General features: G+C 42.7%; 1 protein-coding gene and 3 non-coding genes across 4 annotated transcripts; 1 reads left to right on the top strand and 3 right to left on the bottom strand.

Annotated features, from left to right (window-relative positions):
* Positions 1-4807: 4807 nt before the first annotated feature.
* On the bottom strand, positions 4808-4889 carry trnal-uag (transfer RNA leucine (anticodon UAG)). The gene has a single exon. It is a non-coding gene; the product is annotated as a tRNA-Leu (tRNA).
* A 5107-nt stretch (positions 4890-9996) lies between these two features.
* trnay-gua (transfer RNA tyrosine (anticodon GUA)) lies at positions 9997-10084 on the bottom strand. Its single transcript is given in 2 exon segments — positions 9997-10032; positions 10048-10084. It is a non-coding gene; the product is annotated as a tRNA-Tyr (tRNA).
* A 754-nt stretch (positions 10085-10838) lies between these two features.
* Positions 10839-11342, top strand: LOC148632122 (histone H4-like). Its single transcript, XM_088623905.1, has one exon. It carries the CDS (start codon positions 10839-10841, stop codon positions 11148-11150), a length of 312 nt encoding a protein of 103 aa, XP_088480031.1. The 3' UTR covers positions 11151-11342.
* A 106-nt stretch (positions 11343-11448) lies between these two features.
* LOC148632121 (U7 small nuclear RNA) lies at positions 11449-11504 on the bottom strand. Its single transcript, XR_015934478.1, has one exon. It is a non-coding gene; the product is annotated as a U7 small nuclear RNA (small nuclear RNA).
* Positions 11505-14610: the final 3106 nt, after the last annotated feature.

Raw genomic sequence — 14610 nt, 5'->3', positions numbered from 1 at the left:
TAGCTGTCTCTAAAGTTGGACGTGATGTTAAGCAGATGTGAACTGTGCCTTTTCTCTTAAAAAAAAAAAAAGTTCTTTTTTCCCCTCCACTCCAATGCTGGAGACTGTAAGCCTGTGTGAGCTCCACACTGCGTGTCCTGTACTGCTCTATTTTGTTTTGATTATCTATGTGGTGTACAGATAGAACTCAACTGCATGGGGTGAATTCCGTGTTCAGGACCAGCAGAACCTGAAAAAGTAACAGCTGACCTCGACATGATTTGAACACGCAGCCTTCTGACCTGGAGTCAGGCGCGCTACCGTTGCGCCATGAAGTCACGGTTGTCAGTGCTGTTGAATTTCCCAAAGGAGACAAATCAGCTTCACAAAAAAAAAATCTGTGAAGAGCGCAGCTCTGCGAAGAGAGTCTCTTCTTCCCAGACCACATTTTATTCTTCCTGCGCAGCTCTTGTGCAGGTGTTGTTCTCAATTACAGTTCCAGGAACACTGATTTTTTTTCTATTTTTTTTTTAATTAAGTACCCCATGGTGCAACGGTAGCACGTCTGACTCTAAATCCCCAAGTTCATTTTCAAAGTATATCGGAGTCAACTGATATTGATCAGGTTCTGCTGCTACTGAACCCCCAGTCTTCACCTTAAGGTTCAATTCCTCAAGCCTTTTGACCTTATATGTCCATCCCTTCTCGTCAAAACTCGTATTTTCACAGAGTACCCTTCAGAAATCGCAGTATAGAATGAAAAAACTCCAGTAGATCTCGGCCGCTGTTGGTGATTTTCCTTTAAAAATAAATGAATCTCTGGAAATTTTACGGAGTGTATCACTTTCACTGAGACCGAGAAGTGTTAAGCTGTACATGAGTCTTTGTGGTTCGGTTGTTAACCAAAAGGGTGGTGGTTTGAGCCCTCCCAGGGACACTATGAGCCTTTTAATGTACACACCCGTCTCACTTTATCTCCACGGCCGGTCTTGTACCGCAATCAAATACAGAGCCCGTAGGAGGCAGTAAGCTCGCATATATAGCTCACTGTGTATATAATGAAGAAGCAGAGGTTAGTTTCTCATCTGCGCGTTACAGAGCCTTACGCAACTCGTACTGTACCAACAGCTAGGGTTTGATCCCTGCACGGGCTATTAGTTGAAAAGCCATTGTAAATGACGTGTAAGAGATTTATAGATACTGTAGATCAGTGGTTCTCAAACTGTGGTACGCGTACCGGCAGTGGTACGTGGAGTGCCACCAGGTGGTACGCCAAATGACCCTGGAACTGTGTAGTGTGCAATGAAAAATCGGGATGGGTTTTCATATTTTGTATTTTAATACGTGTCGAATACGCAGCCTACATACTACGATACAGTGCGTGCTAATACTTCAGTGGACACAAGAGATACTCTGTAATTCTATACCACTCTATAGGAATGCGTGCTACGGATGCAAGTGACCAATTGTATTTAAAAAAAGCTATTGTATCTCCAGCAAATAGGGAGAAAGGAGAATGTGCGTGATTTTGGAACAATGCCAACATTGTAAACACAGGAATGCATAGAAATACGTGCTACGAACGCAGGCAATCTTGTGAGCACACGAAAGCGTGATAGAAAAATATTTAAGAACTGTTCGAATTTGAGAAAAATACACCGAGCGTCTCTGTGTTTCGCTCCCATGCGCATGAAATAAAAACTTTAAATAAATACGGAAATAAAAACGGAAACGCGGAAAAAGCTTGCGGATTGCTAAAGCAGGTAAGCTACACTATTTTGGAAGAACCTTATTTACCGTTGGCAAAAGAGCTGACACGTATTATGTGTGGAAAAAAAGCTGCTAAACAGCTCGACCTGCTGCCCCCCTCCCCCTGAAAGACACAGTCATTCATAGAATTATTGAAATGAAGGATTATATCAAACGTACACTGATAGAGCGCGTTAAGATGAGCAGATGTTTTTCACTGCAATTAGATGAGTCTGTAGTTGATTTGGCCAATTTGCTCGTTTACGTTAGATACGAGTTTGAGGGTATGTCCCATGAAGACTTTCTGTTCTGTAAACCGCTACCAACAGGAACTACAGGAGAGCACATATTTCAGCTTCTGAATGAATTTATCGAAGAGAATGACCTCGACTTGATAAAATGCGTCTGAGTTTGTACAGACGGTGCTAGAGCAATGACAAGCCGACATAACGGTGCAGTTGCACGAATTAGAGAGGTTGCTCCAGAAATTAATGTACGCATTACAACATCCACCGCGAGACCTTTGCCGTCAAGAAAATGCCTGACGATTTAATATCTGTTAGACTCTGTTGTGAATTGTATCAAGGCTCGAAAAATTAATTCACATCTCCTTTGCTCAACTAAATAGGCTCACTCCTCTCACTGAAATGGTGCTTTTTTATTAGTTGTTGTTAATGTTTTTTTTTCTGTAAAATACTTTGAGAAGCCACCTTTAAAGGCGCTATATCAAATAAAGTTCATTATTATAATATTTATTATATGTATGTGTGAGTATGTGCACGTACACTCATGTTGGTCATTGAGAATTTCTGGGGTTCCTATGAGATGATGACTTGTAGGTGGTACTTGGATGCTTTGGTTGGATTAGGGATGGTACTTGGTCCAAAAAGTTTGAGAACCACTGCTGTAGATACTTTATTGATCCCATGAGGGAAATTAATAAAGCTTATCCAGCTGGCTTTTATGTTTCACACTAAATTGCGATCTTGAAACCAAAATAATTAGAAATATGGAACACAACCATTGTTCTCCAAGAAGGAAAGCTGTTTAACACTGACGTCACTCCTTTTTATTTAACCCAGATTGTGAAGACAACTCCACCCTATCAAAGGAAAATGTTGCACAAAAGTTGGAAAGGACACTCTGAATCCATCTGTACTCTATATTTGATTTCCGCGATCCGTTCAAGGCTGCTTGGTGCTTCGCAAGCAAGTCATGTTCAGGGAAGAAACTCAGCTTAGAGAACTACTGGTGCATTTTCACTCATTGAATTTGATCTTTGTACTCTCTTTTCATTCTCAGCTATAATATTTCGAAATTACAGTTTGGATTTGTTGGAAAACTTCACAGGCATTATTAAGTTAGGACTGTACAATTGTATTTTAATATCTTGGTATATTAACCTTCATTTTAATATGGATGTAACCATAAATGTTGTACTTTTGTCGTACATTTTAACTGAGGACGCACGACGACTATTATACCTTGTGATACATGCAAGACATCTGTAAACGAAGATGTAATTAGTCAAATTGGCAATTAACAGAAAACCACAATTGTATAATATTATTTCTCTATGTCGATGATCAGTTGAAGGATTTGAAGAAACTATATATTATTCCTCGATATCGATGATCAGTTGAAGGATTTGAAGAAACAGCAGCGATAGCAGGTGATTTTGGTTTTGAACCCATCTTTACACCTCAATAATCCATTTGTCCTCGAAAAAAGAAAAGACAGGCATGTTTTGAGTCTCATAATGATCATCTTCTCGATCCAAAGAAACATATAAATTTGATTCCTTCCGTAGTATTTTGGATTTTCTTACGAAGATCTCACGAAGTATTGCCAGGATCTATATTTAGCGTTCGGTAGTGATAACACTGCTGATATTGATTGAGTAGAAATCTATGATGTATTGACAACTTTATCTGAAGCGAGAAGTCCTAGAACGCTGTCTATGAAGTGTTAGGATTCATACCAAGATATACTTTTTGTTTTCAACCCAAAATGCTGCTATTGCATTAATCATTATATGAACTATACCAGTTTTGGTAGCTTCTCTGCATGATTTTTCAAAACTGAAACTAATTACAAAATTATTTAAGATCAACCATGACAAAAAATTATAAATCAGGACTAATATTAATATCAACTGATGTTACTACAGAAAAAAAGATTTAACTGAAATATTAATAAGACTATTTGTGATTATGTCACTTCTCTGCTTCAGCAAGGTCAATATAAGACTCTGAAAGTAGTAAAGCAAAACTGAACTCAAAATCATATTAGGAATTCTGAGTGATATCTCCATACAGGTAATCCAACAGAACATTGAAATATTTGAATATCATCTCTCTGTATATTGCGCTGCTTTTAACCTAGAGTAAAACTATTGGATTGAAGGAATGCTAACCGCTGGGTTGAAATGTATAGTTGTTATTTGGAGAAATCTGTAAACTCGTGATCTTATATGTTTTAAAAGACAGCACAGGAAAAAACAGTGCTGATTATTTTCCGGAGACGGAGCACTGATGACCTATCCGAGCTTATCGATAAAACCCACCCAGTGGATACTCTAGCAGAACGTCAAAGAACATTCACCTTTGTATCCAAAGAAACCACAGGAACAACATCAGGTAGCACAATCAATTCCCCTTTTAAATCTTTCCTGTAAGGTATGCTATGTGAATTCATGAAGTTAATCCTCTGATCTCTTTTGAGCACGAACAAAGTATTTCTGATGGAGCGCTCTGTTCAAAGATAAGCTATTACCCCTGCCAACGATTCGGCGTGAAGAATTAAAAGTTTCACAGACAAAAGCAGCTCACCACCACAGCCAATATTAAATTTACTTGCTGGTACACTATCATGTGCACTGCCTCAAAAGTGATCTCGGCAGATGTTGTTCCCTACATAAAGCTGAACGTGCCAAAAATAATTTTTGTTGAGAAAACAAAATATTTTTTCTGCCTTGATGTTAAGCCTGTCTTTTAGAAAGTCTATCTCTAAACACCTCCCGCAGCCTAACAAAAAGTGGTTTTACTGATCGTATTGCAGGTCTTAAAACACTAACATTTGGCAGCGGTGGGATTCGAACCCACGCCCCCAGAGAGACTGGAGCCTAAATCCAGCGCCTTAGACTGCTCGGCCACGCTACCTTCCTCCATGCCCATCTTCCTCACATTCCTGGCTTGGAAAATGCCGGGGGCTTCAGCTCTTGTCGTCGGATCTAATGATATCATGACATGTGGAAGTGACTGCACCTTCATCTTCCGAGATGCTTTCAATAGCACAAATGCTACTTTCACCGGCACAAACATAGCAATAACGAAAGAGGTGGGTTTCATCCTTTGTGCTGTTTGTAGGGGTGCAACTCTACATCGATCTACTGACTTGAAGAGCAAAAATCAAAATCCTCTGCTATTACTGTTGCTTTTTTCATAGTTTCTTTAAATCCTTCATTTGAACATAGATTTTGAAGGATATTGCTGATGATACCACATAAATTGTGGTTTTCTTGTGATCGCCAATTTTTTTCAAATACCAGCCTTTTTTACAGTTCCTTGCGTGTTTCACAAGGTATAATAGCCCCCCTCGCATCCTCAGCTAACATATTTTAAAATTACAATAGATTATACAGCATGCATGTTTACATTTATATTAAAATTAAAGTAAATATACCAGAATACATACAGTGCTAACCCAATAATTCTTGTCAGGTTCTCCAACAAATCTGCGTTGTTATTTTAACATGTTTCAGCTGAGGGTGCAACAGGAGTATAAATGAATTTTCCCGCCAGCCGTTCAAAGACCAAATTCCATGAGTGAACATTATTTTCTCAGAAGCTGCCGGTATTGGACTTTGCCGGTGGTAATGAATTATGTCCACAACTGTTGTAGTAGTTCCTTCTTGAAATTCGACATGTGCAAAGCACTCGTAATATCATAGGTGTTAAAGTTCGCTGAGTCTATTCGAGTCATGGTGTGTATCCCTGCCTATCATTGGGAGACGGGTAGCTTTTTTACACTCAGATTCCAATCTTCAATGCTTTGTGTCAGAGCTTACATAACTTTCATTTTCTCACATTTTCTGACGACTGTTCCAAAGGGGCACCCTGTCAATTCTGAATACTTTTAAAAAATCTGCCTGCATGTTTGATTATTGTCATTTAATTTCGAAAAAGTTCAATATTGATCATAACTAAAGAAAATAATGATCACGAACAAAAAAGGGATAAAGATGCGAGTCGATCTTGAATCACAGCTGGGTGACACGGTCTTCTGTTCTGATATGGTTGTACGAGAAACAGGAGGAATCGCCAATCTCCTATAGAACATAAGTTGAATCAGGAGTGAGACATTTCGTATACTCGTGCATATGTCAACACCTGACCTACATCGTAAAACTAACATTAAGTTGTCAGAGACATTCATTTATATACAAACAAGAGACAGACCAAGTAATAATTCTACATTAGTTCAGGTGGGTAAACCTGAACTAACTAACTAATAAACCTATTAATAATTCTACATTAACGTGTCCTACACTGATCAGACTAATTGACATGGTCTGATTCAGAGCCTGTGCAGTTCGTGCTAATTACAACAAGGACAGTTCTGAACCCTCATCACCGAACTGAGCACAAGTTCAGCTGTTCTCCAGTTTTGTTACGCATGGTTTTTCATTGCAATTGAGTTCAGAGCTGGAGCTGAACTCCAGACAGTACAGTGTTTTGGGTAAGTTGTCGAAATTCGCATGAGGCTGCAGACAACTTACCTAAAGTGTGTTCTATAGCTTTCAGGTGGAGTTCATTTATATAAAAGAATGTAAGTGGTATAAACGAAACAAGCCAGACGGCAGTCCAACCTACAGTATAATTTTCTGATGGAAGTCCTGACACGTTATTCATTACGCCACTGACCCTGCTATTGTAGTGCTAAAATAAAACACGTTTTCTACATTTATGTCTGTTTAAAAATTACTATCTAAAAAAGACAAAGGGTTTGTGTGTCGCGCTAAAATTCCGCTTCATTTCGAATGCAAATAAAAACCATTTTGTTCCAAGAAATCATAAATTTGTCACATCCTTCATACTACTGATAAGTATACGAATAAATACTCGGAAGAAGCCGCTCAGGTATTAGAGAGATTTAAAATCGGATCGGAGGATTTAGAGTCCAGACTGCAAACCAACAGCTGACACAGGTCTTTTATAGAACCGTTTTGATTTCCTCTACTTTGTCCCCGTGACGTCACTGTCCTGCTCACAGCCGAGCCCGACACACGTCTGGTTTCTGTCGCTGGGCGCTCACCCTGCAGTCCATGCGGGTCCTGATACCCCAGTACAATGACGGGGACACTAAACTGTAATCAGGTGCCGTCCTTCAGCTGAGACGTAAAACCGAGGTCCTGAATCTCTGTGCTCATTCAGGAGAATGGTGGTGGTGGAGGGGAGTCCCCATTACCTGTAAAGCGCATTGAGTGGAGTATCCAGAACAGCGCTATATAAGTGTAAGCAATAATGATGATGATGATAATTATTATTATTATAATGTAAAATGCAATAAAAAAATCAAACTTTGATTCAAAATAGATTAATGTAAAAACTGATAAAGCTAATGCTTTTTTCAGGGCTATATCTACTTTTTTTTAAAAAAGCGAAGTCTGTCGCGATTGTGAGAGTTAGAGAATGTGTTCCAGCGGGTGCCTTCATATCATGAGCGTCAGTCTCGCCCGTAGCTGCGAGAAGGTTAAAAGCGCACAAGTGATCTGTAGACGATGTTCGGGGAAGAAATAATTCTGTTTTCAGCACAGGGAGTGAGAATGAGCTCAGCCCGGCTCCCAGCAGAATGCATTCTGGTTTGGTTACTGTTAGACTGTGCGTCTGAGGCTCTTTGGATCGCAACGTAAAAAAAACAATTGCTCACATCGTGTGACTTCCACGACAGGAAGGAAAGATATCACTTTAAAAAATCAGAACTGAAGATTTGGATCCTGGGCCTCAACTTCGAACCCCTCCAATCTGGCTTCCGTCAACTTCACAGCACAGAAACCGCCCTAGTCAAAGTCACCAACGATCTCCTAATAGCTTCTGATTCTGGTTCTCTTTCCATACTCATCCTTCTTGATCTCAGTGCTGCCTTTGACACTGTTGACCATAACACCTTGCTTTCTCGTCTTGAGACTGTGTTTGGAGTCTCTGACACTGCCCTCAAATGGTTTAAGTCTTACCTCACTGATCGCTGTCACTTTGTCTCTCTCAATGGGTACAGGTCTGAAATCGGTCTTGTCAAGTCTGGTGTCCCCCAGGGCTCAATACTGGGCCCCTTGCTCTTCAGCATTTACATGTTCCCACTTGGTCAGCTTTTAAGATCACATGGCCTCAGCTTTCATTTTTACGCTGACGATACTCAAATATACATCCATACCAAACCCGACACTGACGTGGCTGTCTCTATTCTATCTAAATTCATCTCTGACATAAAAATTTGGATGACTCAAAACTTCCTTCATCTTAACTGTGACAAGACTGAAGTCATGCTTATTGGTACCCCCCATCAACTTCGTAAAGCCAGTCCTGTAACCCTGTCTGTAGATGGCTCTGTACTAGAGCTTCAATCAAAATTGAAAAACCTTGGGGTTATATTCGATTCTGGCTTAACATTCGACCCACATGTACAGCATACTGTCAAAACATCTTTTTTTCACCTTAGAAATATCGCAAGACTACGCCCTATGCTATCATTAACTGTGGCTGAAAAGCTGATCAACATATTTGTATTCTCCCGAATTGACTACTGCAATGCTCTGCTCCCTGGTGTATCTAAATCTACTCTGAACAAGCTGCAGTATGTCCAAAATTCAGCAGCCAGAATCCTGACCAGGTCTAGTACAAATGTTCACATTACTCCTATCCTGGAGTCCTTGCACTGGCTTCCGGTCAAATTCCGCGTAGACTTTAAAATCCTCATGCTCACCTACAAGGCTTTACATGGCTTGGCACCTCAATACCTGTCTGAACTTTTATCGCCCTACTCCCCACCTCGCAACCTCCGCTCTTCAAATTCTGCCCTCCTTACTGTCCCCCAAGCCCGTCTACATTGTATGGGCGACAGGGCCTTCTCCTGCTATGCCCCCAAGCTCTGGAACTCTTTGCCCAAGGATATTAGAGAGACACCTTCTCTAAACTCCTTCAAATCCAGACTCAAAACCTTCTTCTTCAGAAAACCCTTTACTTAACTGGTTCCATTCTTCACCCCTCTGCTCTTCTTAATACCATCTTCCACGGTCTCCTCTATTTTTATTGTTGTATTGTTGTAATTATAATTGTGTCCTGTCTTGTGAAATTTTCTTATTTATTGTTGTAGTCTTCTTATTTATTGTTATTGTCATCCTGTAAAGCGCTTTGAGAAGCCACCTTTAAAGGCGCTATATAAAATAAAGTTTATTATTATTATTATTATTATCAACTTAAAAATAAACAGAGTTTAACGACAGGAAATTGATTCCAGTTGTCAGATCACGTATACGCATACCTTAGCTTTGTGCAACAACCTGAAACTTTCAGGTACCATAAATAATATTATTGCTAAACATATGCCATTCTAATCTGCAATCTGCATTCTAAAAATGCATTAAGTCCTGTTCTACACCTGCATGCTTTGGAAGCGCTGGCCTACCTGTATCAAAATATCAGATTGTGTTTCTGCAACATTTCGTGCATAGTACGCCATCTTATCTAAAACAGTCACAACAAGGGCTTTACATGCAGTCTGGGGTATTTTCCCCTTTTATATTTTTGCCACTTTATATCGAACCTGTTATACTCCCAGAAGTGCACAGTAGCTTGTACTTAATAAAAATGTACAATTCACCGCTGGTATAAACAGATGTGTGCCGTGTTTGCCTTTGTAAGCATTTGTTTAAAAAATAAGTTCACAATACGATAAAAACACAGAAAGCACAAACTTTATAATACAACGATACAAAATCAATACCAAATCATTATGCCAATGAAGTAACTATCCTTTGAAAACAGAGAACACCTTTATATCTACAAAAAACTTGACATTTGTATGTATTTTTGAATTACAAAGCAGACAGTCTAGTCCCTTAATTCAAAGATCAGATCTTGGCCAAAACAAGACAATCAGACGTGGGCTGAATTCGGAACAGGAGCCTTTGCTTAGTCGATTATTGAGCTTTTGATCAATGTCTGAATAAAACGTTTTTAACTCTTTGATTAAATTACACAAAAAGCACCTTCCTTCGAGCCGGAATCGAACCAACAACCTAAGGATTCCTTGTTGACTCCACTACAGTCCTCCGCTCTACCAACTGAGCTATCGAAGGGATGCTGTGGCATTGCTTTCAGGCACATACTGCCCAATGAAGTAAAATGTGAAATGGGTGATTTAAATCCCACTTCGACATCAATTTTCCAACTCGTTTCCTTAGTCTCATTTACCTTGAATTTAAGCCACGAACCAGAATTCTACTGTATAAACTTCCAGGGATATTACAAAATGTTTGATGGGGCATCAATCATTACAGGCGGAAATTGATTCCTTTTTTTTCTCGAGGGATCATATTAAACATTTCATTAGTCTCGAGAGGAGGATCACCATGAGACACAAAACAAACAGTTTCTTTCTGTCTTTATTAGAAAGTAGCGTTTGTGCTACATTAATAATATTTTCGTGAAAATAAAGAAGTTGTAAATTTTAAAAATTTATATCTGAATCGAAATGTGGTTTTGAGTTAAATATTAGCGTGTTCATGTAATTAGTTTGTGTTTGTCATTAATATATATATATATTGCCATGTTACTAGAATTTTTAACTGAAGTTTACTAGTTGTGTTTTTTATAATGATTAGACATTTGAATACAATATTGTATATAATGTATAATTTGAACTACATATTGTTAAGGTGTGAATAATTGTATATTTTAAGAATACATTTCTAAAACAAATCATTGGCTTTATTTACTAGTTTCTACACCTATAAAAATCTTTCTTTGATGTCTAATAGAAATCAAAGAAAGATGTCTATTATACATCAAAGATGAGCAGTGTGTGTCGTGTTCACAGCTGATAACTAGAAGATGTCTGGAAGAGGCAAAGGCGGAAAGGGACCCGGGAAAGGAGGCGCTAAGCGTCACCATAAGGTTCTCCGTGACAACATCCAGGGAATCACCAAACCCGCCATCCGCCGCCTGGCTCGCCGTGGGGGAGTGAAGCGGATCTCCGGGCTGATCTACGAGGAGACCCGCGGGGTGCTGAAGGTGTTCCTGGAGAACGTCATCCGCGACGCCGTCACCTACACCGAGCATGCCAAGAGGAAGACCGTCACCGCCATGGACGTGGTGTACGTGCTGAAGCGCCAGGGCCGCACCCTGTACGGCTTCGGAGGCTAAACAGGAGCGGAGCTTCACTACCGGACCCCGACGTATAAACCCAAGTGACCCAGTGACATTTGTCACTGCTGAGGTTGCTTTATGGGTCTATTTTCTATGCTGATCTGTGCTGATCAATTGGAAATCAAATGCAAAAAAGACCCGTTCCCACACCTAAGGTCAAATATTAGGAATCAAAACTGCTCGAGTGTATGGAAGCACACATTTCCAAGTGCAAGATCTTTTTATTCATAAAAGACCCTATTTATGTTGTATGAGCAATATTAATATTAATACAGAATCTTTTTTCACCAAATAAATGGGCTTCCTGACTTCAGAAAGCCTTCTAGACAAATACTAAAAGAGCAAAAATTCAATTTGGTAAATGAAATGAAAACACATTCCCTACCAAACCTTGAGTACAGGCCATTCAGGATGATAATACAAAACCATTTATAATTCAACAAATAAAACCTGTCAACTGGTAATCACCACTTATCATAAAAAAATAAGTAGCAATACACAGTAGGGGACTCTTGGGTGCAAGTTAAATCCATGCAAGAAGGGGTTTAGTGTTATATTTCCAAATCAGATATGCAAATGAGAGATCTGGCCCAGCCAATCTCAAAGCTCCCTTGGTCTGGAGTGGAGCTGCTCCCCTCTTCTAGTTATTCACACTGGAGTTAGGTTACATATTAGCACATTTCATCTAACAGTTGCTGCAGAAACAAAAACGTAAACAAATGACCTGGAATGTGACCACACCTATTAGAATGTAGTTCAACAGATAACTTGTAAACCTTGTCATAAGATTTTTTTTGTGCTACAAAATATACTTTATTCCGCAAAAAAAAAAAACATCTCAAAAGGAACATCTCACTCATATTAGCACTCCATGGAATAAAAAACAACGGCGGAACGGAGATTGATTGTCCGTTATCAATCTTTGCAAGTGGGGGCGGATTTGCGCAATTAAGAGAGTCCCTCCAAACCTACCACTTGCTATTGTCCTTTAATCCCTGTATAGGGCCCAAAGTCCATTCCAGCACTCCCTCGCCGTGGGGAAACCCCATTTGGCGACGTGGTGCTTCGTCCTCCTCCTGAGGTCCGCCAGGATCCTCTCCTCCAGCTCCCTCGCCCCCCACTTTATGTTGTGCCGGATGAGAGTGTTCCTCGCCTTCCACAGTCATTGTTTTGTGAGGGACAGTAGCAGCCCCCACAGGTCCTGTGTCCCCTTGTCCAGCCCGGTGGGTGCCAGCCCCCAGCAGAATGTACTGGTAACTGAGCACCGCATCCTTTCCCAGGAGTTGCATAATGTTGTCCATTCTGCCCCACACCGCCTTGGCGAAGAGGCAGCTCCAGAACACGTGCTCCTGAGTCTCCTCGACAAAACACGTGTCCCGGGGGCAATGCGGATTCCTGGTTAGCGAGTGTCTGTAGAGAACCTCTCTGGTAGCCAGTCTCTTGTGTACAGCCATCCAGTTGAGGTCCTTCAGTTGGTTGTCAAGTTCTTTGGGCTGTGTCCTTTCCCAGACTTGTCTGGGAACCTGCAGCCTTTCGTCAGCGACCAAATGCCCCCTCACCTCTTTGTACAGGGCTCTGTGGTTGGTGCAGAGCTCTGGCTGTCTCGTGGCCTCGTACCTCCTGCTCCACTTGACAGCGTGGGTGTAGAACTTCGGTCGCCTCTCTGCCTTGGGCCCAGTGTTTGACCACTGGACCAAGTGCCTCATCGGGACGGAGAGCCACAGCCTGACAAAGTACTGGTACTTGTGGCCAATGGGCTCCTGCAGCGCCCGACAGAGGTTGCAGTAGAAGATGCAGTCGAGTTTCAGGGGGAAATGTGGGACATCTCGAACCCCTTCCTCGACCGGCTGACACATCCGGTTTCTCGTGATGTACTCGTACTTGCCACCCCAGACGAAGCCGAAGATCATCCCTTGCGGCGCTCGTCTGAGTCTGGCCGGCAGCGGGTACACCACCGCCAGGTAAACCAAAGCCGGCAGGATGTCTGCTTTCAACACCATCACTTTCCCTGTGTAGGACAGCGACCGTGTTTTCCACAGACCCAGCTTCGCATTCACCTTGGCGATCATCTTGGTCCAGTTGTTGGTCTCGTTGTCCTGGCTCTGGAAGGAAACCCCCAGTATTTTGAGGGGCTCCGTGCAGAGCTCGAGACCCTCCGGCGCTGTCGTCCTGTGCTTCCAGGGCCCGAAGAACTTCAGTTTGCTCTTTCGGCCTCGCCCCCCACTTTCGACCATGAGGCTCTGGAGTATTGCTCCATGACCTGCAGGGCCCTCCTTAACCCCCTGTCCGACCTCAGGAACAGCGTCGTGTCGTCGGCGTACTGGGAGATTTTCAGGGTTTCCCCCGCGCCTCCCGGTATCTCCAGGCCGTCGATGACAGGGTCCCATCTCACCGTCTCTGCTAAGGGCTCTTGAAGAGGAGATGATGCCCTCCCTCATGGTGTCTCCGATTTTCCCCCGGCGGAAGATCTTCTGCGCCACTTCCACCAGATCTGCCGCCAGGGTGTCCCAGAAGCAGGTGTAGAATTCCTTGGGGAGTCCGTCCGGCCCTGGCACCTTGCCATTCTCCATGGACAAGTACGCCGCCTTCAGCTCCTCGGCCGCGATCGGACCCTCCAAGTCCTCCCTCACCTCCTCCGGTACTCGTGCCTTCAGCTCCTCCAGAAAAGCATCGCCTGCCTCCACCTCCGTCTGCTTTTCTGAAAACAGCTCCGTGTAGAAAGCGGTGGCCGCTTCTACCTTGTCGCTTTCGTCCAGCACTTCCTCTCCATCTCCCCGTCTCAGGCCGTGGATCACCCTCTTTTTCTGGGCTCCTCGGACCTGATTGAGTTTGCGGAGCCTCTCCTTCAGGTCCCGTGCCCGGCTGAATTGAAGGCTCCTCCCCCGTTAGCCGAGCTGTACTCCTCCTATAGTTGTCTCTGGAGTCGTGCAGCTTCCTTCCTCTCCCTGGCCGCCTTCCGTCTGCAGTACGTCTGCGCCAGAGTTCGGGTCCTGTCCTTCACCGACTCCCACCATTCCACCATGGAGCTGTAGCCGTCTCTCAGATTGACCCAGCTCGCGTAGTCTTTACGGAACAGTGCCTTGAAGTCGTCTTCCTGCAGTATCTCCCGGTTCAGCTTCCAGTACCCACGACCGAATCCCGGCAGGTTGGTGTTAGCCACCACCGTCAAGCGCTCGTGGCTGGAATACCACTCCGGGGACACCGTCGCCGATTCCAGGGAGCAGGTCGTGTGCAGAAAGATGTAGTCCATGCGGCTGCACACTCCCCGGGAGTTTTTCCATGTCGTTCCGGCGTCGTTAGGGCGGCACCGTCTGAAACCGTCTACCAGGGAGAACTGCTTGAGTAGCGACTCCAGCTCTGCCGAGCTAGCGTTGCTCCCCTTCTCCCGGTCAATGTTGAAGTCCCCGCCAAGCACCACCTGTCTGTAGGTGGTGCAGCAGCTGGCCAGGTCAGCAAA

This window comes from Lepisosteus platostomus, unplaced genomic scaffold (assembly GCF_059453375.1).
Source record: "Lepisosteus platostomus isolate fLepPlt1 unplaced genomic scaffold, fLepPlt1.hap1 Scaffold_66_H1, whole genome shotgun sequence".
NCBI lineage: Eukaryota > Metazoa > Chordata > Actinopteri > Semionotiformes > Lepisosteidae > Lepisosteus > Lepisosteus platostomus.
Note: the sequence above shows the minus strand (reverse complement) of the source record. Positions and strands in the feature narration are given on the sequence as shown.